The sequence below is a fragment of the Orcinus orca genome, chromosome 15, assembly GCF_937001465.1.
Source record: "Orcinus orca chromosome 15, mOrcOrc1.1, whole genome shotgun sequence".
Classification (NCBI taxonomy): Eukaryota; Metazoa; Chordata; class Mammalia; order Artiodactyla; family Delphinidae; genus Orcinus; species Orcinus orca.
Window position 1 is genome coordinate 27,097,798 of NC_064573.1, and position 25,551 is coordinate 27,123,348.

General features: G+C 39.7%; 1 protein-coding gene across 2 annotated transcripts; it reads right to left on the minus strand.

The window, feature by feature from the left end:
* Positions 1 to 332: 332 nt before the first annotated feature.
* On the minus strand, positions 333 to 24,252 carry HAUS1 (HAUS augmin like complex subunit 1). Of its 2 annotated transcripts, XM_033421340.2 has the most exons (9): positions 24,150 to 24,251; positions 23,185 to 23,359; positions 13,530 to 13,665; positions 12,047 to 12,181; positions 11,084 to 11,207; positions 10,624 to 10,689; positions 2,058 to 2,129; positions 1,556 to 1,603; positions 333 to 556 (listed from the first exon to the last, which is right to left on the minus strand). In XM_033421340.2, exons 1-9 carry the CDS (start codon positions 24,177 to 24,179, stop codon positions 506 to 508), a joined length of 837 nt encoding a protein of 278 aa, XP_033277231.1. In that variant the 5' UTR covers positions 24,180 to 24,251; the 3' UTR covers positions 333 to 505. The 2 variants fall into 2 exon arrangements, with proteins under 2 accessions (XP_033277231.1, XP_033277233.1); XM_033421342.2 differs by lacking the exon at positions 12,047 to 12,181 and having other exon boundaries at positions 24,150 to 24,252.
* Positions 24,253 to 25,551: the final 1,299 nt, after the last annotated feature.

A 25,551-nucleotide genomic window follows, 5' to 3' on the forward strand; every position in this document is an offset into this window, starting at 1 on the left:
TATTTAAATCTTTGATCCCTTGAAATTACCCTGATATAAGGGGTGAAGTACAGATCTAGCACCATGTGTTGAATTACCTATCTCTCTACGACTGATTTAAAAGGTCATCTTTTTCATAAACCAAATTCCTGCATATATGAACATTTGGAGGTAGGCAGGTAAGCTGATCGGGGGTGTGGGAGAAACATAACTGAAGTTGCAGAACCTTTCCCTTTCACTTAGCTGACCTAGTGAGCGACTGCAGGACAACAGTCACAGTTCACCTAAGAGAACTACTGAAGGACATTTAACCACCAACAGCATAGAAAACCAATGTTTTTTCATACGAAAACTGTATTTGAGCATAAAAATTTAATACACAATCAGAAACCACTATTCTATCAATAATGACATTATTATCTCATCTAAGAACACAGAAATTAAGGTGTAAGGAATGCCATGAGGAAATAATGCTTTAAAGTCCTATTCAGTTTACTTTGTTAAGATGAAATTTATTTGGCTCTGGTCACAGTTCCATCATGTTTACTTTCTTTGTAAGTTCAGCTTCAACAGTATCCTAAAGGAAGAAAGAAACAGCATAAATATTATAAATAAGGACATAAAGAAGGTGCTCTAACTTCTAATGTTATTTAAAATACGGGAAGCAAAAAGGAAAAACATTGAAACAGAAATTTTTTAAAATACCATTACAAAATATTAAATATTCTTTGAGATATTCCCCTTGCTTTTGTATCTCCCCACTTCCCACACCCCAAAAGTTTTCAGACTCCTGATGCTATTAAACATTAAAAGGTGGGGGGGAACCTTTAGAGAGGTGAATGATTGCAGTGATACTTGAATAGATTTTTCTGACTTTTACTCCTTAAACAACATACTTCTGCAATGTCTCTCACATCACTCTTTTCCAAACTCATTGCCACTGTTCTCATTACTTCTCATCTGGCCTAAACAGGCCAACTAGTTTCTGCAATTTTCTTTTTCCCTCCTCTAATCCACCCTATACACTGATTCCAGAAAAATCTTCTTAAACAACTGGCCTGATCAAAAAGCATACCTTTATCACATTTTCTTTAGCTTAAAAAACAAGGTAACACAGAACAACTTTCAGTGGTCCCCTACAGCCTCCAAGAACAACCTTCTTTATATTTAAGGTCCTTCATCTCATAAACCAATTGACCTTCTTCAGCCCAATCTTCCACTGCATACTCCTAAGCAGCTGGACTGCTTCACTTGCTGAAGCTTGAAAAAGTCCTCCATTTTTCAGCTCTTATGCTTTTGTTAATGCCTTCTGCCTAGAATATTCTATGTCTCTCAACCCTCCTTTTCCATCCAGGAAAATCTATACAAAATTTTAGAAGACCACTATGTATTTTTTATGAAAAAAAAAGATACGTATATGCCATAAAAGTATTAAAAGATGCATGGTAATGATTCACAGCAAGTCTGGGACTGTGGCTCACCTCTGAGTAGAAAGGAAAGAAGGAAGAGAAAGGGAGCTTTCGCTATGTCAGCATTTATTTTTTAAAAATCGGAAGGAAAAAATGGAACTACTTACTAATTCTCGCTTTGCTTCTTCAATTTTCACCTGAGCAAGAGATGGATTCTTTTAAAGGAAAATAAAATAAGAAAGGTTATGTTGCCTCAGCTAGGATGCAAGGGGAAAAAGAATGTAACAATCCTTTTCAAAAGGCAAAAAATGTTGTAGAAAGTATATTCAATGTACATACAATACAAAAATTCAGCACAGACTTTATTTATTTATTTTTTAAATATTTATTTGGCCGCACCGGGTCTTAGTTGTGGCATGTGGGATCTTTAGTTGCAGAATGCGAACTCTTAGTTGAGGCTTGTGGGATCTAGTTCTCTGACCAGGGATCGAACCCGGGCCCCCTGCATTGGGAGCATGGAGTCTTAGCCACTGGACCACCAGGGAAGTCCCTCAGCATAGATTTTAAATCCTTAAACATGGACCCAGTATTTTCATGATCATTTAGTGCCCTTGGGGAAAGGTGGAAAAGAGGAACATTTTTGTTTGTTTGTTTCATAAAAATAATTACCGGCATTAAATCTAAATAGGACTCCAATTTTTTCTTCAAAGGTATAGTCTGTCCTTTTAGTTCTGCCAATTTCTGGGGGTGAAAAAAACACAGAGTAATAGAGATATTCACAATGCAACTAAACACTGTCTATTTCTGAAATAAAACATGACAAAGCATTAACATTAGGATAGTTTAAATAATGTATCAAATAAAGAGTTTCAAAGATAAATGGATAACAAATGGAAACAATCCTTAGAAGATGCTAAAATAGGAAAGTTATACTCCCATTTATTAAGAATAAGATTTAAGGAGAAGGCGGAAGATGGCGGAAGAGTAAGACGCGGAGATCACCTTCCTCCCCACAGATACACCAGAAATACATCTACACGTGGAACAACTCCTACAGAACACCTACTGAAGGCTGGCAGAAGACCTCAGACCTCCCAAAAGGCAAGAAACTCCCCACGTACCTGGGTAGGGCAAAAGAAAAAACAGAGACAAAAGAATAGGGACGGCACCTGCACCAGTGGGAGGGAGCTGTGAAGGAGGAAAAGTTTCCACACTCTAGGAAGCCCCTTCGCGGGCGGAGACTGCGGGAGGCGGAGGGGGGAGCTTCGAGGCTGCGGAGGAGTGCACAGCAACGGGTGCGGAGGGCAAAGCGGGGAGATTCCCGCACAGAGGATCGGTGCCGACCGGCACTCACCAGCCCGAGAGGCTTGTCTGCTCACCTGCCGGGGCGGGCGGGGCTGCGAGCTGAGGCCCGAGCGCAGGGAGAGGACTGGGGTTGGCGGCTTGAACATAGCCTGAAGGGGTTAGTGCACCACAGCTAGCCGGGAGGGAGTCCGGGGAAAAGCCTGCACCTGCAGAAGAGGCAGGAGACTTTTCCTTCCCTCTTTGTTTCCTGGGGCGTGAGGAGAGGGGTTTAAGAACGCTGCTTAAAGGAACTCCAGAGACGGGCGCGAGCCGCGGCTAAAAGCGCGAACCCCAGAGACGGGCGCGAGCCGCGGCTGAAAGCGCGGACGCCAGAGACGGGCGCGAGCCGCGGCTGAAAGCGCGGAATCCAGAGACGGGCGCGAGCCGCGGCTGAAAGCGCGGAATCCAGAGACGGGCGCGAGCCGCGGATGAAAGCGCGGAATCCAGAGACGGGCGCAAGCCGCGGCTAAAAGCGCGGACCCCAGAGGCGGGCGGGAGACGTTAAGGCTGCTGCTGCCGCCACCGAGGGGCCTGTGTGCGAGCACAGGTCACTCTCCACACCCCTCTTCCGCGGAGCCTGTGCAGCCCGCCACTGCCGGGTTCCCGGGATCCAGGGACAACTTCCCCGGGAGAGCGCACAGCGCGCCTCAGGCTGGTGCAAAGTCACGCCGGCCTTTGCCACCGCAGGCCCGCCCCGCACTCTGTGCCCCTCCGTCCCCGCCGGCCTTAGTGCGCCAGAGCCCCCAATCAGCGGCTCTTTTAACCCCATCCTGTCTGAGCAAAAAACAGACGCCCTCCAGCGATCTACACGCAGTGGCAGGGCCAAATCCAAAGCTTAGCCCTGGGAGCTGTGAGAACAAAGAAGAGAAAGGGAAATCTCTCCCAGCAGCCTCAGAAGCAGCGGATTAAAGCTCCACAATCAACTTGATGTACCCTGCATCTGTGGAATACCTGAATAGACAACCAATCATCCCAAATTAAGGAAGTGGACTTTAGGAGCAAGATCTATGATTTTTTCCCCTTTCCTCTTTTTGTGAATGTGTATGTGTATGCTTCTGTGTGAGATCTTGTCTGTATAGTCTTGCTTCCACCATTTGTCCTAGGGTTCTATCCGTCCATGTTTTTTTTTAAATTTTTTTTCTTAATAATTAATTTTAATAACCTTATTATACTTTACCTTCGTTCTTTCTTTCTTTCCGTCCTTCCTTCCCTCCTTTAGACAACGAATCATCCCAAATTGAGGAGGTGGTCTCTGACAGCAAGATTTAGGATTTTTCCCCATTTACCTCTTTTAGTGAGGGTGTATGTGTATGCTTCTGTGTAAGATTTTGTCGGTATAGCTTTGCTTCCAACATTTGTCCTAAGGTTCTTTCCGTCCCTTTTTTTTTTTTTTTCCTAAATAAGAAGTTTTTAATTCAATAACTTTATTATACTTTATTTTATTTTTACTGTATCTTCTTTCTTTCTGTCTTTTTTCCTTCTTTCCCTCCTTCCTTCCTTCCTCCCTCCCTCCCTCCTTTCTTTCCTTCTTGCCTTCTTTCCTTCTTTGCTTCTTTCTTTCTTTCTTCCTTCCTTCCTACCCTCCTTTCCTTCTTTCTTTCCTCATACTTCTACTAATTCCCTCTACTTTTTCTCACTTTTATCCTGAGCCTGTGGATGAAAAGCTTTTGGTGCTCCAGCCAGGAGGCAGGTCTCTGCCTCTGAGGTAGGACAGCCAACTTCAGGACACTGATCAACAAGAGACCTCCCAGCTCCACATAATATCAAACGGCGAAAATCTCCCAGAGACCTCCATTTTAACACCAGCACCCAGCTTCACTCAACGACCAGCAAGCCACAGTGCTGGAAAACCTATGCCAAACAACTAGCAAAACAGGAACACAACCCCACCCATTAGCAGAGAGGCTGCCTAAAATCATAATAAGGCCACAGACACCCCCAAACACACCACCAGACGTGAACCTGCCCACTAGAGAGACAAGATCCAGCCTCATCCACCACAACACAGGCACTAGCCCCCTCCACCAGGAAGCCTACACAACCCACTGAACCAACCTTAGCCACTGGAGACAGACATCAAAAACAGGAGGAACTACAAACCTGCAGCCTGCAAAAAGGAGACCCCAAACACAGTAAGATAAGCAAAATGAGAAGACAGAAAAACACACAGCAGATAAAGGAGCAAGATAAAAATGCACCAGACCTAACAAATGAAGAGGAAATAGGCAGTCTACCTGAAAGAGAATTCAGAATAATGATAGTAAGGTTGATCCGAAATCTTGGAGATAGAATGGACAATAGATTGGACAAAATGCAAGAATCAGTTAACAAGGACCTAGAAGAACTAAAGATGAAACAAGCAACGATGAACAACACAATAAATGAAATTAAAAGTACTCTAGATGGGATCAATAGCAGAATAACTGAGGCAGAAGAACGGATAAGTGACCTGGAAGATAAAATAGTGGAAATAACTACTGCAGAGCAGAATAAAGAAAAAAGAATGAAAAGAACTGAGGACAGTCTCAGAGACCTCTGGGACAACATTAAACGCACCAACATTCGAATTATAGGGGTTCCAGAAGAAGAAGAGAAAAAGAAAGGGACTGAGAAAATATTTGAAGAGATTATAGTTGACAACTACCCTAATATGGGAAAGGAAATAGTTAATCAAGTCCAGGAAGCACAGAGAGTCCCATACAGGATAAATACAAGGAGAAATACACCAAGACACATATTAATCAAACTGTCAAAAGTTAAATACAAAGAAAGCATATTAAAAGCAGCAAGGGAAAAACAACAAATAACACATAAGGGAATCCCCATAAGGTTAGCAGCTGATCTCTCAGCAGAAACCCTACAAGCCAGAAGGGAGTGGCAGGACATACTGAAAGTGATGAAGGAGAAAAACATGCAGCCAAGACTACTCTACCCAGCAAGGATCTCATTCAGATTTGATGGAGAAATTAAAACCTTTACAGACAAGCAAAAGCTGAGAGAGTTCAGCACCACCAAACCAGCTTTACAACAAATGCTAAAGGATCTTCTCTAGGCAAGAAACACAAGAGAAGGAAAAGACCTATAATAACGAACCCAAAACAATTTAGAAAATGGGAATAGGAACATACATATCGATAATTACCTTAAATGTAAAAGGACTAAATGCTCCCACCAAAAGACACAGATTAGCTGAATGGATACAAAAACAAGACCCTTATATATGCTGTCTACAAGAGACCCACTTCAGACCTAGAGACACATACAGACTGAAAGTAAGGGGATGGAAAAAGATATTCCATGCAAATGGAAGCCAAAAGAAAGCTGGAGTAGCAATTCTCATATCAGACAAAATAGACTTTAAAATAAGGAGTATTAAAAGAGACAAAGAAGGACACTACATAATGATCAAGGGATCGATCCAAGAAGAAGATATAACAATCGTAAATATTTATGCACCCAACATAGGAGCACCTCAATACATAAGGCAAATACTAACAGCCATAAAAGGGGAAATCGACAGTAACACATTCATAGTAGGGGACTTAAACACCCCACTTTCACCCATGGACAGATCATCCAAAATGAAAATAAATAAGGAAACACAAGCTTTAAATGATACATTAAACAAGATGGACTTAATTGATATTTATAGGACACTCCATCCAAAAACAACAGAATACACATTTTTCTCAAGTGCTCATGGAACATTCTCCAGGATAGATCATATCTTAGGTCACAAATCAAGCCTTGGTAAATTTAAGAAAATTGAAATTGTATCAAGTATCTTTTCTGACCACAATGCCATGAGACTAGACATCAATTACAGGAAAAGATCTGCAAAAAATACAAACACATGGAGGCTAAACAATACACTACTTAATAATGAAGAGATCACTGAAGAAATCAAAGAGGAAATCAAAAAATACCTAGAAACAAATGACAATGGAGACACAACGACCCAAAACCTGTGGGATGCAGCAAAAGCAGTTCTAAGGGGGAAGTTTATAGCAATACAAGCCCACCTTAAGAAGCAGGAAACATCTCGAATAAACAACCTAACCTTGCACCTCAAGCAATTAGAGAAAGAAGAACAAAAAAACCCCAAAGCTAGCAGAAGGAAAGAAATCATAAAAATCAGATCAGAAATAAATGAAAAAGAAATGAAGGAAACAATAGCAAAGATCAATAAAACTAAAAGCTGGTTCTTTGAGAAGATAAACAAAATAGATAAACCACTAGCCAGACTCATCAAGAAAAAAAGGGAGAAGACTCAAATCAATAGAATTAGAAATGAAAAAGGAGAGGTAACAACTGACACTGCAGAGATAAAAGAGATCATGAGAGATTACTACAAGCAACTCTATGCCAATAAAATGGACAATCTGGAAGAAATGGACAAATTCTTAGAAATGCACAACCTGCCAAGACTGAATCAGGAAGAAATAGAAAATATGAACAGACCAATCACAAGCACTGAAATTGAAACTGTGATTAAAAATCTTCCAACAAAGAAAAGCCCAGGACCAGATGGCTTCACAGGCGAATTCTATCAAACATTTAGAGAAGAGCTAACACCTATCCTTCTCAAACTCTTGCAAAATATAGCAGAGGGAGGACCACTCCCTAACTCCTTCTACGAGGCCACCATCACCTTGATACCAAAACCAGACAAGGATGTCACAAAGAAAGAAAACTACAGGCCAATATCACTGATGAACATAGATGCAAAAATCCTCAACAAAATACTAGCAAACAGAATCCAACAGCACATTAAAAGGATCATACACCATGATCAAGTGGGGTTTATTCCAGGAATGCAAGGATTCTTCAATATACGCAAATGTATCAACGTGATAAACCATATTAACAAATTGAAGGAGAAAAACCATATGATCATCTCAATAGATGCAGAGAAAGCTTTTGACAAAATTCAACACCCATTTATGATAAAAACCCTGCAGAAAGTAGGCATAGAGGGAACTTTCCTCAACATAATAAAGGCCATATATGACAAGCCCACAGCAAACATCATCCTCAGTGGTGAAAAACTGAAAGCATTTCCACTAAGATCAGGAACAAGACAAGGTTGCCCACTCTCACCACTATTATTCAACATCGTTTTGGAAGTTTTAGCCACAGCAATCAGAGAAGAAAAGGAAATAAAAGGAATCCAAATCGGAAAAGAAGAAGTAAAGCTGTCACTGTTTGCAGATGACATGATCCTATACATAGAGAACCCTAAAGATGCTACCAGAAAACTACTAGAGCTAATCAATGAATTTGGTAAAGTGGCAGGATACAAAATTAATGCACAGAAATCTCTGGCATTCCTATATACTAATGATGAAAAATCTGAAAGTGAAATCAAGAAAACACTCCCATTTACCATTGCAACAAAAAGAATAAAATATCTAGGAATAAACCTACCTAAGGAGACAAAAGACCTGTATGCAGAAAATTATAAGACACTGATGAAAGAAATTAAAGATGATATAAATAGATGGAGAGATATACCATGTTCTTGGATTGGAAGAATCAACATTGTGAAAATGACTCTACTACCCAAAGCAATCTATAGATTCAATGCAATCCCTATCAAACTACCACTGGCATTTTTCACAGAACTAGAACAAAAAATTTCACAATTTGTATGGAAACACAAAAGACCCCGAATAGCCAAAGCAATCTTGAGAACGAAAGAAGGAACTGGAGGAATCAGGCTCCCTGACTTCAGACTATACTACGAAGCTACAGTCATCAAGATGGTATGGTACTGGCACAAAAACAGAAAGATAGATCAATGGAACAGGATAGAAAGCCCAGAGATAAACCCATGCACATATGGACACCTTATCTTTGATAAAGGTGGCAGTAATGTACAATGGAGAAAGGACAGCCTCTTCAATAAGTGGTGCTGGGAAAACTGGACAGGTACATGTAAAAGTATGAGATTAGATCACTCCCTAACACCATACACAAAAATAAGCTCAAAATGGATTAAAGACCTAAATGTAAGGCCAGAAACTATCAAACTCTTAGAGGAAAACATAGGCAGAACACTCTATGACATAAATCAAAGCAAGATCCTTTCTGACCCACCTCCTAGAGTAATGGAAATAAAAAGAAAAATAAACAAATGGGACCTAATGAAACTTCAAAGCTTTTGCACAGCAAAGGAAACCATAAACAAGACCAAAAGACAACCCTCAGAATGGGAGAAAATATTTGCAAATGAAGCAACCGACAAAGGATTAATCTCCAAAATTTACAAGCAGCTCATGCAGCTCAATAACAAGAAAACAAACAACCCAATCCAAAAATGGGCAGAAGACCTAAATAGACATTTCTCCAAAGAAGATATACAGACTGCCAACAAACACCTGAAAGAATGCTCAACATCATTAATCATTAGAGAAATGCAAATCAAAACTACAATGAGATATCATCTCACACCAGTCAGAATGGCCATCATCAAAAAATCTAGAAACAATAAATGCTGGAGAGGGTGTGGAGAAAAGGGAACACTCTTGCACTGCTGGTGGGAATGTGAATTGGTTCAGCCACTATGGAGAACAGTATGGAGGTTCCTTAAAAAACTACAAATAGAACTACCATATGACCCAGCAATCCCACTACTGGGCATATACCCTGAGAAAACCAAAATTCAAAAAGAGTCATGTACCAAAATGTTCATTGCAGCTCTATTTACAATAGCCCGGAGATGGAAACAACCTAAGTGCCCGTCATCGGATGAATGGATAAAGAAGATGTGGCACATATATACAATGGAATATTACTCAGCCATAAAAAGAAATGAAATTGAGCTATTTGTAATGAGGTGGATAGACCTAGAGTCTGTCATACAGAGTGAAGTAAGTCAGAAAGAAAAAGACAAATACCGTATGCTAACACATATATATGGAATTTAAGAAAAAAATGTCATGAAGAACCTAGGGGTAAAGCAGGAATAAAGACGCAGATCTCTTAGAGAACGGACTTGAGGTTATGGGGAGGGGGAAGGGTGAGCTGTGACAGGGCGAGAGAGAGTCATGGGCATATACACACTAACAAACGCAGTAAGGTAGATAGCTAGTGGGAAGCAGCCGCATGGCACGGGGATATTGGCTCGGTGCTTTGTGACAGCCTGGAGGGGTGGGATGGGGAGGGTGGGAGGGAGGGAGACGCAACAGGGAAGACATATGGGAACATATGTTTACGTATGACTGATTCACTTTGTTATAAAGCAGAAACTAACACACCATTGTAAGCAATCATACCCCAATAAAGATGTTAAAAAAAAAAAAAAGAATAAGATTTAAGTATGCTGCCTAGGAATACAAAACAATGTAATTAAGAGGAATCAGAACATCAGGGAATAATTAAGAGTCTCAAATACATACTTATGAATTGCCAATTTTAAATTCCAAAAATCAAACTACAAAAAAATCTTAAGAAAAAAAAGTAAAACAAAACCTTTCATTTCTCCCTCTTCCCATGAAAGATAAAACCCTTATACAATCTAAAACCCCAGAATTGCATTCTACAGGAGTATGGGACCTGTGTTTTACTGAAAGAGAATAAAGAGGAGGACTTAGGTGGTTAGCACATAGTCCCACGATACATTCATTCAATAAATAAATCAATAACATATAACTGACTCCAGCAAAGAGTTTCTAGCATATAGTAATAAATAAAGGAAACCAAACAAATGGAAGAAGATATATAGATAAACAAGTAATAAAGATATAAATACTGGTGAACATAAAGTACAGCGGTAAAGGAAAATAAATCAGGTCAATAGTGAATAAAGCTCTATAAAAAGAAACAAATGGAAAAGTAGATTGTGCACTAACATTTTAAAGAAAGTTAAATTGGGTTAAAGTAAGCGTACCTCTGAAAGTGCTACCAGTGACTGATGAGACAGGGAAGCATCCATTCCTCTGGCTGAAAGTTGCTCCTACAATTACAAAAACAGGGAGTTCAGTTTAAAAAATTATTTTGCAAGTGACCCTCATGAAATATTTTCAGTATATAACACAGTAAAGAGAAGCTATAAATCATAGATGAAGGACTACACCTGCTCCTAAGCACTTTTATGTTGCATGCGAGTCATTTCAGACAGAGATTTGTGACAAGATGGGGGCAGTGCTTAAGAGTCTGAGCTTCCGGGCCTGGCAGCCTGCATTTGAATTGGGATCTGCTGTTAAGTAGCTGTGTAACCTTGGGCAAGTTACCCGCCTTCAACGCAGTTCCCTGGTCGTAAAAAGGGAATAACAATACTGCCTATTTCTGAGGATGAAAGTTGAAATAAGTCTGAAGCGAGCTAAATATATTCAGTCCTTCATACAAACCTCTGCAGCTCTAATTCCAGACCTGAACTCCTCTGACTTGGCTTTTAGGAAGTCCATGTTCTGAAGACGATTGTCAACTTTGGTCCTTTCCATAGACAGATGCAACTCTGCCTTCTTGAGATCCCTTTAAAAAATGAAGTTGAGAACATTTTCTTCTCAGTGAAATTATTATAAAGAGGAAGCTCTACCACTTTTTCGATTCAACTCTGGATTAGTCAAGAGTATCAAGAGGAGATAACACACTTGCTGGATTTTCTACCATAAATTTTATATCCCAGACTGGCTACCAAGCACCCTTCTAGGTCATCTTTCCCTCCATGTTGCCATCTGGGATTTTCCTCAAGGAATACTAAATAATTTCAAGATTAATTTATGCCAATTATTCTTGGAGAAAGTAGATCTGCTGCTCAAAAAAGTGACTTAACAGATCCTAAAGTCAATTTGAATTATGGAGGTCCCAAAGGCCTCTCTCCTAAATGTGACATGACACAGTGCTTTGCATATACATAGTCAATATTTGTTGGATAAATTTACACACCAGTAAATTACTTGTGCATACACATACTCCTGATCCCCAGCATCTAATCTCTGGGGCTACAGGAACCTAAAGAAGGTCCAAAGCATCAAGAGGGATACCAGAGCTCTAGTAAGAAAGGGCAACAAAATATAACATGACTTTAAGTTGCACCATAGTTTATAAGTAAAAAAAAAAATTCACATACATTTTGAAAATTATAAACAGGTTATTTGTAAAACAGAGAGAAAAAAGAAACTGTATAAAGTAAAAGGTAAAAATATGTACTCAACCACTCCTACCTTCACCCAAGTCATTTTCTACTTAAAAAAACATTTTATCTTCCCATTTCCTAATGTGTTGTTTTAAATCATATCTATGGCCCAAACTAATGTCCTGTTACTGCCTTTATAATAAAAATTGTCACCACTTCCAACTCAATTACTTACTCTTGTAGACATTTTTCTAATACTAAAGTTGCAGTTAGATTTTTCTCAAGTTTTGCCAATTCAAGCTTGATTTCTTCGTTTTTGGATTTGGTGCAAAAAAGATCAGAGGTCAAATCATTCACTGCAGGGATAAAACTAAAAGAAGAATCTAGTCACGTAAATGGACATTAAAGACAATAATTACAATTATTCCTCATTTCTAAAACTGATTTTATTTCTCTGTGGATTCTTCTTTAACCATGCTGTTTCATACCTCTATACTATTTTACACGCTGTTCTCACTGTCTGGAATAACCTTCTTCAGCTGGCAAATTTCCATTTGTCCTTCAAAACTCAAATAAGATTTACTCCCATTCTGGAATTTACTACTCCTTCCTCTGTGCTTCCTAGCTACAGCTTGTACATTACTGTAGTATTGCAGCTGTCATACTCTGTTATAGTTTTACATGTCCATCTCCGTTAATTTACCATGAGCAGAGACCGTACTTGCTGGCACTCATTATTCTATTCATTTCTGCTTCCCCAGTGCCTATATGTATAGCTATACATATATATATATACACACACACACACAAACATATATATATATATACACACACACATATATATAGGGAGGGAGGAAGGGAGAGGGAGACAGGTAGTTACATAAAGAGTTATATAGATTATATGCCTAGGATATAATTAGTATTTGGTGAATTGACTTGACTGCTGAATTGACTTAATTCAAGTCTAGATTTCTGCTGCCATACGGCCCACATGATCTTATATCTAAAACTCTACTATTTAAGTGTGTGTATATATATATTTATATATATATATTTATATATATATATATGTATATATTCCAAGCTCTTATATTAGCAGTTAAGCAGAATGGCCATATAATTCTCTGATTATAAGTTGTAGCAGTAGTCCTAGCTAAGATGCAGCCAACAGTGATAGTCCTATGGACTTTTGAGTCAGACCGGGTTTGAATCCCAACCCTGCCATTTACTAGCTCAGAGAAATTATTTAACTCACCTCTCCTGAGCTTCAGTTTCCTCTTAAGGTTGTTAGAAGGATAATGTCATTATATAGGTGAAATGCCTGTCACAAAGAACTGAAGGTCTTTAACCTACTCTATCCAATAGGGTAGGGACATAACCAAAAATCACTACTCTATGCTCAACAGATGATTTAGCCTACTGCTCTTTTTACTGTTTACAGGGAGTGATGTGATACCTAATCCCTTTTCAAATATACATGAGAACCAGCCTTCACAAACCTAATCCTGAAAGAAGAAAACACTAAAATTTAACCAATACCAAGTTTATCTGAAGTAATTATACATACTCACTAGCAATGATAAGGAGTTAACTAAATTCAGTATTTCTGCATACACTGCTAATTTCCTATACAGAACTACCCTGAGAAACAAAAGCTCCTTAGGTCAAGACCTTACAGTGTATATGACTGCAGAAATTAAAATTGTCACAAGAATTACCTAGCTAGTGAGGTATCCTTTGTTTCAAGGGCCACAGCACTGTCAACCAAAGCATTCAGATACCTGGAACCAGTGCTAGAGAGATTGGCAGGGGAAAAATTCACACTCTCCAGGAGAAGGTCTTGAAGATGCTTAGCTGAAAAGATGTAAGAGTTTTATGGTGACTAAGATCTTTGTTTTGCTTTAATTTTTAACAGCTTTATTGTAATCTTTCACATAACATATAATCCACTCACCTAAAGTATTTTAGAACATTTTCATCACCCCAAAAAGAAATCCCACACTCCTCAGTCATTATTTTCCAGCTACCCAACCCATGAAGCCCTAGCAACCACTAACCTACATTCTGTCTCTATTCATTTGCCTAATTTGGACATTTCATATAAATGTTATCATATAATATGTGATCCTCTGTGACTGGTTTCTCTCACTTAGCATAACGGCTTCAAGGTTCATCCGTTCTGTATCAGGTATCAGTCAGTACTTCATCCTTTTTTATGGAAGAATAATATTCCATTGTATAGATTTACCATATTTTATTTATCCATTCATCCATTGATGAACATTTGGATTGCTCCCACATTTTGGCTATTATGAATAATGCTGCTATAAACACTCACGTATGGGTTTTTACATAAACATATGTTTCCATTTCTCTTGGTCATATAACTAGGAGTGGAACTGCTGGTCATATGGTAACTCTATGTTTAACTATTTGAAGAACTGCTAGACTGTTTTCCAAAGCTACTGATTTTTACATTCCTGTCAGAAACGTATGAAGGTTCCAATTTCTCCACAGTGTCATCTTCACCAACAGCTGTATTATTTATTTTTTTTGCACAGTGATCATTCATAGAACTGAATAATGATCGGTAAAATGATAATCCAAGACCTTGTCTTTTTGATTATAGCCATCCTTGTAGGTGTGAAGTGCAATGTGGTTTTGATTTGCATTTCCCTGATGGCTAATGATGCTGTGCTTGCTGGCCATTTGTATATCTTCTTGGGAGAAATGCATATTCATATCCCTTAACCTTTCTTTTTGGCCGCAGCTTATGGGATCCTAGTTCCTTGACCAGGGATAGAACCTGGGCCCCTGCAGTGGAAGCGTGGGGTCCTAACCACTGGACTGCCAGGGAATTCTCTCCCTTATCCTTTTTTTTTTTTTTTTTTTTTGGCGGTATGTGGGCCTCTCACTGTTGTGGTCTCTCCCGTTGCGGAGCACAGGCTCCAGTCGCGCAGGCTCAGCGGCCATGGCTCAGGGCCCCAGCCGCTCCGCGGCCCGTGGGATCTTCCCGGACCGGGGCACGAACCCGTGTCTTCTGCGTTAGCAGGTGGACTCTCAACCACTGCGCCACCGGGGAAGCCCTCCCTTATCCATTTTTAACTGGGTTGTCTCTTTATTATTCAGTTGTAAGAATTCTTCATTTATTGTAGATATAAGTCCCTTATCAGATATACAATTTGCAAATATTTTCTCCCACTCTGTGGGCTGTCTTTTCATCTACTTGATGGTATCCTTTGAGGACAAAAGCTTTTAATTCTGATGATGTCCAATTTACCTACTTTTCTTTTGTTGCTTGTGTTTTTGGTATCATAGCTAAGAAACCATTGCCAAATCCAAAGTTATGAAGATATACACATATGCTATCTTCTGAGCTTTAGATTCAGCTCTTACTTTTAGGTTTTTCATTCATTTTGAGTTAATTCTTATATATGTTATGAGGCAGGGTCCAATTTCATTCTTGTACATGTGGATATCCACCTATCCCAGCACTGTTCACTGAAAAGGCTATTCTTTCCTCCATTAAATTGTCTTGTCATCTTTGCCAAAAATCAATCCACCAGGAGTCTGACTTCCAACATAACAGTGTGAGGAGCTCTGCTCACCTACACTCCAGTGAAACTGGTGAAAATTGTAAAAAAAAAACCAAAAAGCAAAACAAAGATATACCCCCCAAAACAAAACACAACCATTTAAAGTTTCTGGAAATGCTCCTAAGGACAAACAGCAAATGAAGAAACATCTGTTCAAGAAAATCTATTAAAATTCAGTGAGGGGGCTTCCCTGGTGGCATAGTGGTTAAGAATCTGCCTGCAAATGCAGGGTTCGAGCCCTGGTCCGGGAAGATCCCACATGTCACGGAGCAACTAAGCTCGTGTGCCACAACTACTAAGCCTGCACTCTAGAGCCTGCGAGCCACAACTACTGAGCCCGTGTGCCACAACTACTGAAGCCTGCACGCGTAGTGCCCATGCTCCGCAACAAGAGAAGCCACCGCAATAAGAAGCCCGTGCACTGCAACGAAGACTAGCCCCTGCTCACCGCAACTAGAGAAAGCCCGTGCGCAGCAACAAAGAGCCAACACAGCCAAAAATAAATAAATAAATAAATTTATTTTTAAAAAAAAAGACAAGGAGAAAATCTTGAAAACAGCAAAAGAAAAATGACATATACTAGGAAACCTCAGTAAGATTAACAGTCAACTTCTTGACAGAAACAATGGAGACCAAACGGCAACAGGATAACATATTCAAAGTGCTCAAAGAGCAAACTGTCAAGCAAGAATCCTACACGTAGCAAAGCTTTCTTTCAAAAATAAATGCAAAATGAAGACTCCCAGATGGACAAAAACTGAGAGAATTTCATTGTCACCAGACCTTAAAGGTAAATGCAGAATTATAAAGAGCATAAATGCATTTTTTCCTTCATTTTTCTCTTAACTGACTTAAAAAGCAATTGGATAAAATAATACTTATATAAGGTATTGTTGGGTTATAGAAATGTATCAGCACAAAGGATGTGGTGGTAGTAAAGGTGTAAAGGGCTAAGGAAATGACTACAGATGGTTAAGTAATAATATAACAGTATACTGTTGAGTCCATAATATTATTAGATGTAATATGTGTAACAATAATACCACAAAAGCGGGGAAAAGAGGAACAGAGCTACATAGGAGCAACATTTCTCTATCTCACTGGAATTAAGCTAGTACAAATATGAAGCTGAGCTGGTAAGATTTATTTGCAAACCTCAGAGCAACACTAAAAAGAACTGAAAAAAAAGAAGTTAAAAATCACTTTAGAAATTTAAATGTTACGTTAGAAAATATTTACTTAATGCAAAAGAAAGCGATAAGGGAAAAATAGCGAAACAAAAAAAGATGTAATATATAGAAAATGAAAAGTAAATTGGCAGATATAAATACAACTATATCAATAATAACATTAAATGGGAATGCATTAAACAATCCAACCCAAAGGCAGAGATTATAAGACTGAAAAAAACAACAGGATCCCACTACATGCTGTCTATAGGAGACACACTTCACACTCAGAGATACAAATTCAGGCATAACTCAGAGATACTGGGGTTCCAGAACACTGCAATAAAGCAAATATTGCAATAAAGAGTCATGTGAATTTTTTGGTTTCCCAGGACATATAAAAGTTATGTTTATATTATACTGTAGTCTACTAAGTGTGCAATAGCATTATGCCTAAAAAACAATGTACATACCTTAATTTAAAAATACCTTATTGCTAAAAAATGATAACCATATCTGAGTCTTCAGTGAGTTATAATCTTTCTGCTGGTGGAGGGTCTTGCCTCGATGTTGATGGCTGCTGACTGATCAAGGTGATGGTTGCTGAAGGCTGGGCAATTCTGTGGCAATTTCTTAAAATAGGACAACAGAGTTCGCCACATTGATGTGACTTTTCCTTTCACAGATGATTTCCCTGTAGCATGCAATGCTGTTTGACAGCATTCTACCCAAGAACTTCTTTCAAAACTGGACTCAATCCTCTGAAACCCTGCCACTGCTTTAATCAAGTAAGTTATGTAATATACTAAATCTTTTGTTGTCATTTCAACGATCATCACAGCATCTTTACCAGAGTAGATTCCTTCTCAAGAAACCACTTTCTTCGCTCATCCATCAGAAGCAACTCCTCATCCATGAAAGTCTTATCATGAGATGGCAGCAATTCAGTCACATCTTTAGGCTGCACTTCTAAGTCTAGTTCTCTTGCTATTGCCACCACACCTGCAGTTACTTCCTCCACTGGAGTCTTGAACCCCTCAAAGTCATCCATGAGGGCTGGAATCAACTTCTTCCAAACTCCTGCTAATGCTGATTATTTTCACCTCTTCTCACAAATCACAAATGTTTTCAGCGGCATCTAGAATGGTGAATTCTTTCCAGAGGTTTTCAATTTACTTTGCCCAGATCCATTAGAGGAATCACTATCTATGCCAGCTATAGCCTTATGAAATGTATTTATTAAAGAATGACTTGAAAGTGGAAATGACTCACTGGAGTAGCACTTTTAATATCCTTCAAGAACTTTTCTTTTGCATTCACAACTTGGCTAACTGTCTGGCATAAGAGCCCTAGCTTTCAGCCTGTTTCAGTTTCCAACATGCCTTCCTCACTAAGCTTCATCATTTCTAGCTTTTGATTTAAAGTGAGAGGCATGTGACTTCCTTTCACCTGAACACTTAGAGGCCACTGTAGGGTTATTAATAGGACTATTTTCAATTTGTTATGTTTCAGGGAATATGGAGGCCCAAGGAGAGGGAGAGAGAAATGGAAAAGTCTGAAATATTGTGAGAATTACCAAAATGTAAGAGATATGAAGTGGGCAAATGCTATTGGAAAAATGATAGATTTGCTCAACACAGGGTTGCCACAAAACTTCAATTTGTAAAAAAAGACCCCTCAATATCTGTGAAGTGCAATAGAGCAACGTGCAATGAAAATAAAGGATGGAAAAAGATATATAATGCGAACAGCAACCACAAGAAAGCTGAAGTGGCTATACTAATATCAGATAAAATAGACTTTTTAACAAAAAATGTTACTAGAGATAAACAGGGACATTTTATAATGATAATACCGTCATATAATACAAAGTATTCCCCCATTACAATGGAATGAAATTAGAAAGAAATTTGAGAAACTCATAAATATGTGGAATTAAACAACATACTCCCAATAACCAATGGGTCAAAAAGAAATCAAATCCTTTGAGGTGAATGAAAATGAAGACATAACATACCAAAACTTAGGGGATGCACCTAAACCAGTGCTTAGAGGGAAATTTATACTTGTAAATTCCTAGGTTAAAAAAGAAGAAAGATCTCAAATCAATAGCCTAAGCTTAAAACATTTACAAAAGAAGAGCAGACTAAACCTAAAGCAAGCCAAATGAAAGAAATAATAAAGAACAGAGTGAAAGTTAATAAAATAGATTAAAAAAGAAGAAAAAAATCATTAAAACCAAAGGCTAGTTCTTTGAAAAGCTCAACATACTTGAAAAACCTTCACCTAGATTTAAAAACAAAAATTTTTTTTGTATTGGAATATAGTTGATTAACAATGTTGTGTTAGTTTCAGATGTACAGCAAAGTGATTCAGTTATACACATAGAGTACCTATTCTTTTTCAAATTCTTTTCCCATTTAGGTTATTACAGAATATTGAGCAGAGGGACTTCCCTGATGGCACAGTGGTTAAGACTCCATGCTCCCAATGAGGGGGCCTGGGTTCGATCCCTGACTGGGGAACTAGATCCTACATGCATGCTGCAACTAAGAGTTTGCATGCCACAACTAAGGAGCCGGCAAGTCACAACTAAGGAGCCCGCCTGCTGCAACTAAGACTCAACATGACCAAATAAATAAATAAATATTTAAAAAATTAAAACAATGGCAATAAAATAAACTATAAAGCACACCACTATGAATATCAGGTGACTGTCATTTCCTTAAATATATATATATATATATATATATATATATATATTGAGCAGACTTTCCTGTGCTATAACCTTCACCTAGATTGACTAAGAAGAAAAAAGACTCAAATTACCAGCATCAGAAGACAGTACATTCCACTGATCTACCTACTTAATAAAAAGGATTATAAAGGAATACTATGAACAATTGTACCCAGAAATTTAGATAACTTAGATGAAATGGACAAATTCCAAAAAGGACACTAACTACTGAATCTAATTCAAGAACAAGTAGATAATCTAATAGACCTACAGTAAGCAAAGAGACTGAATTAGTAATCAAAATCTACCCACAAAAAAAGCTCAGGTCCAGATGGTTTTACCATTGAGTTCTATAGATTACATAAAGAATTAACACCAATTCTTCATCAACTATTCCAAAAAATAGGAAGGAGGGAATACTTCTCAACTGTTTCTGTGAGGCCAATATTATCCTGACACTAAAACCAGAAAAAGACATATTAAAAGGAAAGAAAACTACGGACCACTATCTGTTATAAATATGGATGCAAAAATTCTCAACAAAATACTAGCAATTGAATCCAGCAACCTATTAAAAAATTATACACCATGAGGACGTGGATTTATCTTATGGATAAATGTTGGATTAACGTCTGAAAGCCAATTCATGTAACACATCATATCGACAGAATAAAAAACTAAAGTCATATGATCATCTCAATAGACAGAAAAAGCATCTGACAAAATCCAGCACCCTTTCATGATATGGACACTCAACAAAGTAGGAATAGAAAGAAACTTCCTCAACTGGAAAAAGGGCATCTACAAAAAACCCACAACTCACATTGTGCTCAACAGTAAAGACTAGATGCTTTCCCTCTAAGATGAGGAACAAGATAAGGATGTCTACTCTAATAGATGTCTACATCTATTCAACATTTTATTGGAGGTTCTAGCTAGGGAAATTTCTTTTAATTTTCCTCCTCAACTGAAGAATTGGCAGTATAAAGAATGAATGTTTTCAATAGTTTCATCTGTATTTGTCACGATTAAAAAGTCTTCATACAGGGCTTCCCTGGTGGCGCAGTGGTTGAGAGTCCGCCTGCCGATGCAGGGGACACGGGTTCGTGCCCTGGTCCGAGAAGATCCCACATGCCGCGGAGCGGCTGGGCCCGTGAGCCATGGCCGCTGAGCCTGTGCGTCTAGAGCCTGTGCTCCGCAACGGAAGAGGCCACAACAGTGAGAGGCCCGCGTAACGAAAAACAAAAAAGTCTTCATACAAAATTTTTACATCCTTTCCCAATTCCTGAAAATATTTCCAAAACGTTCCAATCTTACGTGCTGCAAAGAACTGTACTGTGCAGAAATAAAAACTAAATCAAAGAAATGATCTTTTGCTCAAAAGTCATTCAAGTTCTGGGGGCTATATAGTATCACTACTCAAAATTTAGAAACTCTGGAAGCAGGAGTTCCTTAACAGTGTATATGAATCTATATTTGTTACAAGGTTCCATAAATTTTCTGTTCTCTGCTTGACAGCTTCGCTGTCTAAAAGGAGGAAAAACTTAGAAAAGAGGAGTAACAATTAAAGGACGTGGTGGGGGATACTTCCCTGGTGGCGCAGTGGTTAAGAATCCGCCTGCCGATGCAGGGGACACGGGTTCAATCCCTGGTCCAGGAAGGTCCCACATGCCTCAGAGCAACTAAGCCCGTGCGCCACAACTACTGAGCCTGTGCTCCGTGAGCCACAACTACTGAAGCCTGCATGCCACAACTACTGAAGCCCGCGTGCCTAGAGGCCGTGCTCCTCAACAAGAGAAGCCACCGCAATGAGAGGCCCACACACCACAACGAAGAGTAGCCCCCGCTTGCCGCAACTAGAGAAAGCCAGCACTCAGAAACAAAGACCCAACGCAGCCAAAAATAAAAAAAATTTTTTAAATAATAAAAATAATCTTAATATCTTAAAAAAAATGAAAAAATAAAGTACGTGGGGGGTTGGACTTCCCTGGTGGCACAGTGGTTAAGAATCCTCCCACCAATGCAGGGGACACAGGTTTGAGCCCTGGCCCAGGAAGATCAACATACCGCGGAGCAACTAAGCCCGTGTGCCACAACTACTGAGGCTGCGCTCTAGAGCCCGCCAGCCACAACTACTGAGCCTGCGCTCGGAGCCGCTTGTTGCTCCGCAATAAGAGAAGCCACAGCAATGAGAAGCCCACACACTGCAACGAAGAATAGCCCCCGCTCGACGCAACTAGAGAAAGCCTACCCGTAGCAACGAAGACCCAACGCAGCAAAAAATAAATAAATAAATAAATAAATAAAGTACATGGGGACTTCTCTAGTGGTCCAGTGGGTAAGAATCTGCGCTCCCAATGCAGGGGGCCCAGGTTCAATCCCTGGTCAAGGAACTAGATCCCACATGTGTGCGACAACTAAGAGTATGTCTCAACTAAGAAGTCTGCATTCCGCAACTAAGAGCCCACATGCCACAACTAAGACCCATTGCAACCTAAATAAATAAATATTTTAAGAAAAAAATAAAGTACATGAAGTGTAGAGTTAAGATATCAATGGTGGCAGGGCTCTTCTGGATACTTTAGTACAGAAAATTGTGTCAAAATTTTGTATGTATTACTAGAAACATTTGCTACCTAATATATGCCACCCTAAAAAGTACTCAAGGGAAAAAAAAAAGTACTCAAGGACAGCCATGAATAATCTTACTTTTAAAATCATTCGAATTTTCATTACATAATAGTATAGACAAAAAGAATGCTCTTGCAAAATAAGATTTTTCTGGACTCAAAGCCCCTTTCTCCATACTTTATTTTAATAACTACTAAAATAAAATCATTTAAAATTTAAACAAGTTTAAAGGCATACGGGAGAGTAAGACTACAAAGGAGCATCACAGGGGAGGTGTTTGGGGGTGACAGAACTGTTCTGCATCTTAGCTGTGGGGGTGGTTCTCAGAATCCATGTGTGTTAAAACAGTACACCAAACAAAAAGTCACTTTACTGCATATTAATGTTGAAAACTGGAAAAAAGCACATATGCAATAGATTTACAATATAAATTGCTCTACATTCAAAACAACATATGTAACATATGCCATACACCTGCTTAAGTGTAGGCAAACGTAGATCTCACTTCTTTCCTCTTTTGTATATTCCCAATCTTTATTTTTGTGGTTTGTGTTATAAAGACAATGGATGTGTTGAATACACTTTTTTTTTTTTTTTTTTGCGGTACGCGGGCCTCTCAACGTTGTGGTCTCTCCCGCTGCAGAGCACAGGCTCCGGACGCGCAGGCTCAGCGGCCATGGCTCACGCGCCCAGCCGCTTCGCGGCATGTGGGATCCTCCCGGACCAGGGCACGAACCCGAGTCCCCTGCATCGGCAGGTGGACTCCCAACCACTGCGCCACCAGGGAAGCCCTGAATACACTTTTTTAAACTATATATGCACAGCAGAAAATTCTCATGCAGTCCCATGAATACATGGCAACAGAGTGATTTGTTCAAGTCACAGTTCATGGCTGCCACCTCAGGTGTCATGATGGCTCATTATAACTAAAGCATGGAGACTGAAAAGAGACCAAAAGATATGTAAGTGAAAAACCACAGGTATCGTATATGTTAGGCTAATAAGTTTAGACTCTTATCTTTTAGGGGTTACTGTTTCACCATCAGAGTATCAATAAAATATATACTATAATGAAATTTATGATAGTTTCTATCACAACACAGTGTAAGACAAATCTGGGTAAAATAAAGAAGCAAAACTGGCAAGTAGTCTACACTAAATCAATCTTGTATACTTCAGTGTTAAACAATTTAGTTACCCCTAGTTATTATCTCATTCAACACTCTGGAATTAATCTCACCTTCTGATTCATATTCCCTTGCTTTTTGTTTCAAGTCCTCTATTACCAGGTAGACATCCCTGTCCCGGACCCTGTTGCGTCCTGAAAGGTGATGCAAAATCTGCGTTGTCCGCGGATTCACCTCATATTGTGGAATGGGATGATCTCCAAATATTTTTTTCAACCAGGCAGCAACCTAACCATTACAAGGGATACAAATTTTGTTAAGCCTTGTTTTTTGCAACAGCACGAAGAAAATATGGCCAAGAAGTGATGAGTAGCAAAGGAAATGCTTTCCATGAATATTCTGGCATCCTACTTACTTCACATCCTAATTTGTCTTTAGGGAGAGAGATATCAGATGTCAGGAAATAAAAAGTGAGCAAGCACAATAGATAAAACTACCAGAAAACAATCTATCCTTTCCCAAAGCTACGAAAGCAGTATAGGCTAATATTTTACATCACTCGAATAACTTTAAAGCTCAATATGCAGGTGCTAAGGCATTATTACAGTTGCAAAGTCTGAAAAAAGGGTTGTCCTCAACACACCACAAGACTCGCAATGCCCGGAAACTCCTAGAGCTGGGATGCGAGACACTGAAGGAGGTCTGGTGTGAAAATTCTGGTAGGAAGCAGCAGTGAACGGCTAGGCTTGGCTGGAAGTTGACTTTGGGTTCAGAAGTCCCCCTCCAGTCTCCAGGGGTAGGTTTCGTACCAGGGGGCTCTCCTCAACCCCTCTCCAAGCCCGAATCCTGGCAGGCAAGGCCGGGAAGGAAGGGAAACTCCCTTTCCAAGGGTGGGGGTGGGGGGCAATGGTCTAAGGAGGGTGGGGCGGGGAGGCTCGCAAATCTTGAAGGCGGGTCTAGATATGGACCAGCAGAGGAACAAAGTAAAAGTGGCGTGCCCAGGAGATCCGCCGGCAGGGTGGGTGTATCAAAGACGCGGTTTCCGGGATGCCGCAAAGCCCCGCTCCCGCCCCATCACCTGCGCCTCTTTCTCCTCCAGCGCTTCCATAGCCGCCACTCCCGCCACTTCTCGAGCAGCTTCTCGCGGGACAAGCGCCCCGCTTGTTCTGACGACCCCGCCCGCACACCGTTGGGCACGCCCCCTTTGGGGCCCGGGATTTCTGGGAGTTGTAGTTTTTACTAGGACTCCAGGCGCTGAGCCCTTGGACTAGGCTGGTCCAAGGCTTCAGCACTGCAAGGCTCTCCTCCGTTACCACCTCGCAGCTCTCTGCGCTCTCCATGGTATCACCTCCAGGACGAGAACTAAAGCTGCCTAGAGCCAGGCTGTTTTTTCTTTCTAAATGTGCTGGAGACTGTTTTAAAACGGCATACAACTGCTGGCACTGGCACTGCCACTCAGCCATTCTTGCATTCATTTCTTGCGTTTCCTAAAGTTCTCTCCTTCCATCACTCTGTAGGTAACGCCATGAGAGGTTCTTTATATTTCTACGGGAATGTATAGTTTTCTGTGTTTTCCTATTTTTGTTTCATTCTCACAGGAATCCTGTAAAATAGATGGACACACATTATTTTACCTATTTTCACATTAAAACCACACACTCGGAGTATATGACTTGACCAAGATGAGGTGGTAGAGCTGGAATCTGACCACAGTGTTCTGACTCCTATTGGGTGTTTCAGTCTCCTCAGGTTATACCATGCTGCTGTCCACAACCTCCTGTAGTATACTGTTACATTAGGAAACGTAGACCATGTACTTAACTTTCTGTGATATGTGGTTTAACATCAAATTGTGGATAACTTAGCACCAAATATCTTTTTCCTAAGTCATATGCCTATTTTAAATGATTAAACTTTTCAACGAAATTCAACTAACTAGCCAGCACCATACCGTATGGCTTTCTTATTCTTTTTTTGTTTGTTTTGGTTAAATATGTATCTGCTCATTAACTAAATTCCAGATAAGTGGTGGGGAAAGTTATCTTTTTGCCCTTTGTCCACTTTCATCACTACAAGTTTTACAAAATATTCCTGAACTTTGTTTTTACAAACCAAAATTTTACCTGTTCCTACACCTAATTTCCAGGAGGACTGTTGTATGTATCCATGGCTCATCTTGAAAAGAAAGTAGAATATTAGAGAAAGGGATTGATGGCCATATAGTATTTGCAAGCTGTTTTAGGAGATGACTGTTATAACCCATATTCATATGCCCCACCCAAATTAACGTTTTGTGTAAACCAGGATTTGGTGGATGAAGCTGAAAGATCCTTCTTAGTACAGCCGCAAGTGAAGGCAACGTTAATAGTCTCCACTATCACAAAATACCCAACATCCCCCCACCCCCGCCAAATTCTCTACATATCACAAAAATCTCAATATCACCAAAAAATCTGTAGGAGGAACAAAAGTCCCGCCCT

What these genes read in the sequence shown, in the direction of transcription:
- HAUS1 (XM_033421340.2), bottom strand. Translation starts at nt 24,179, where the DNA reads ATGGAAGCGCTGGAGGAGAAAGAGGCGCAG. An exon ending in TTAGAAAAATGTCTACAAGA is followed by an intron (nt 11,208 to 12,046) that starts GTAAGTAATTGA and finishes CATTTTTTAAAG; the next exon opens with GGATCTCAAGAAGGCAGAGT. An exon ending in CACTGGTAGCACTTTCAGAG is followed by an intron (nt 2,130 to 10,623) that starts GTACGCTTACTT and finishes TTTCACCCCCAG; the next exon opens with AAATTGGCAGAACTAAAAGG.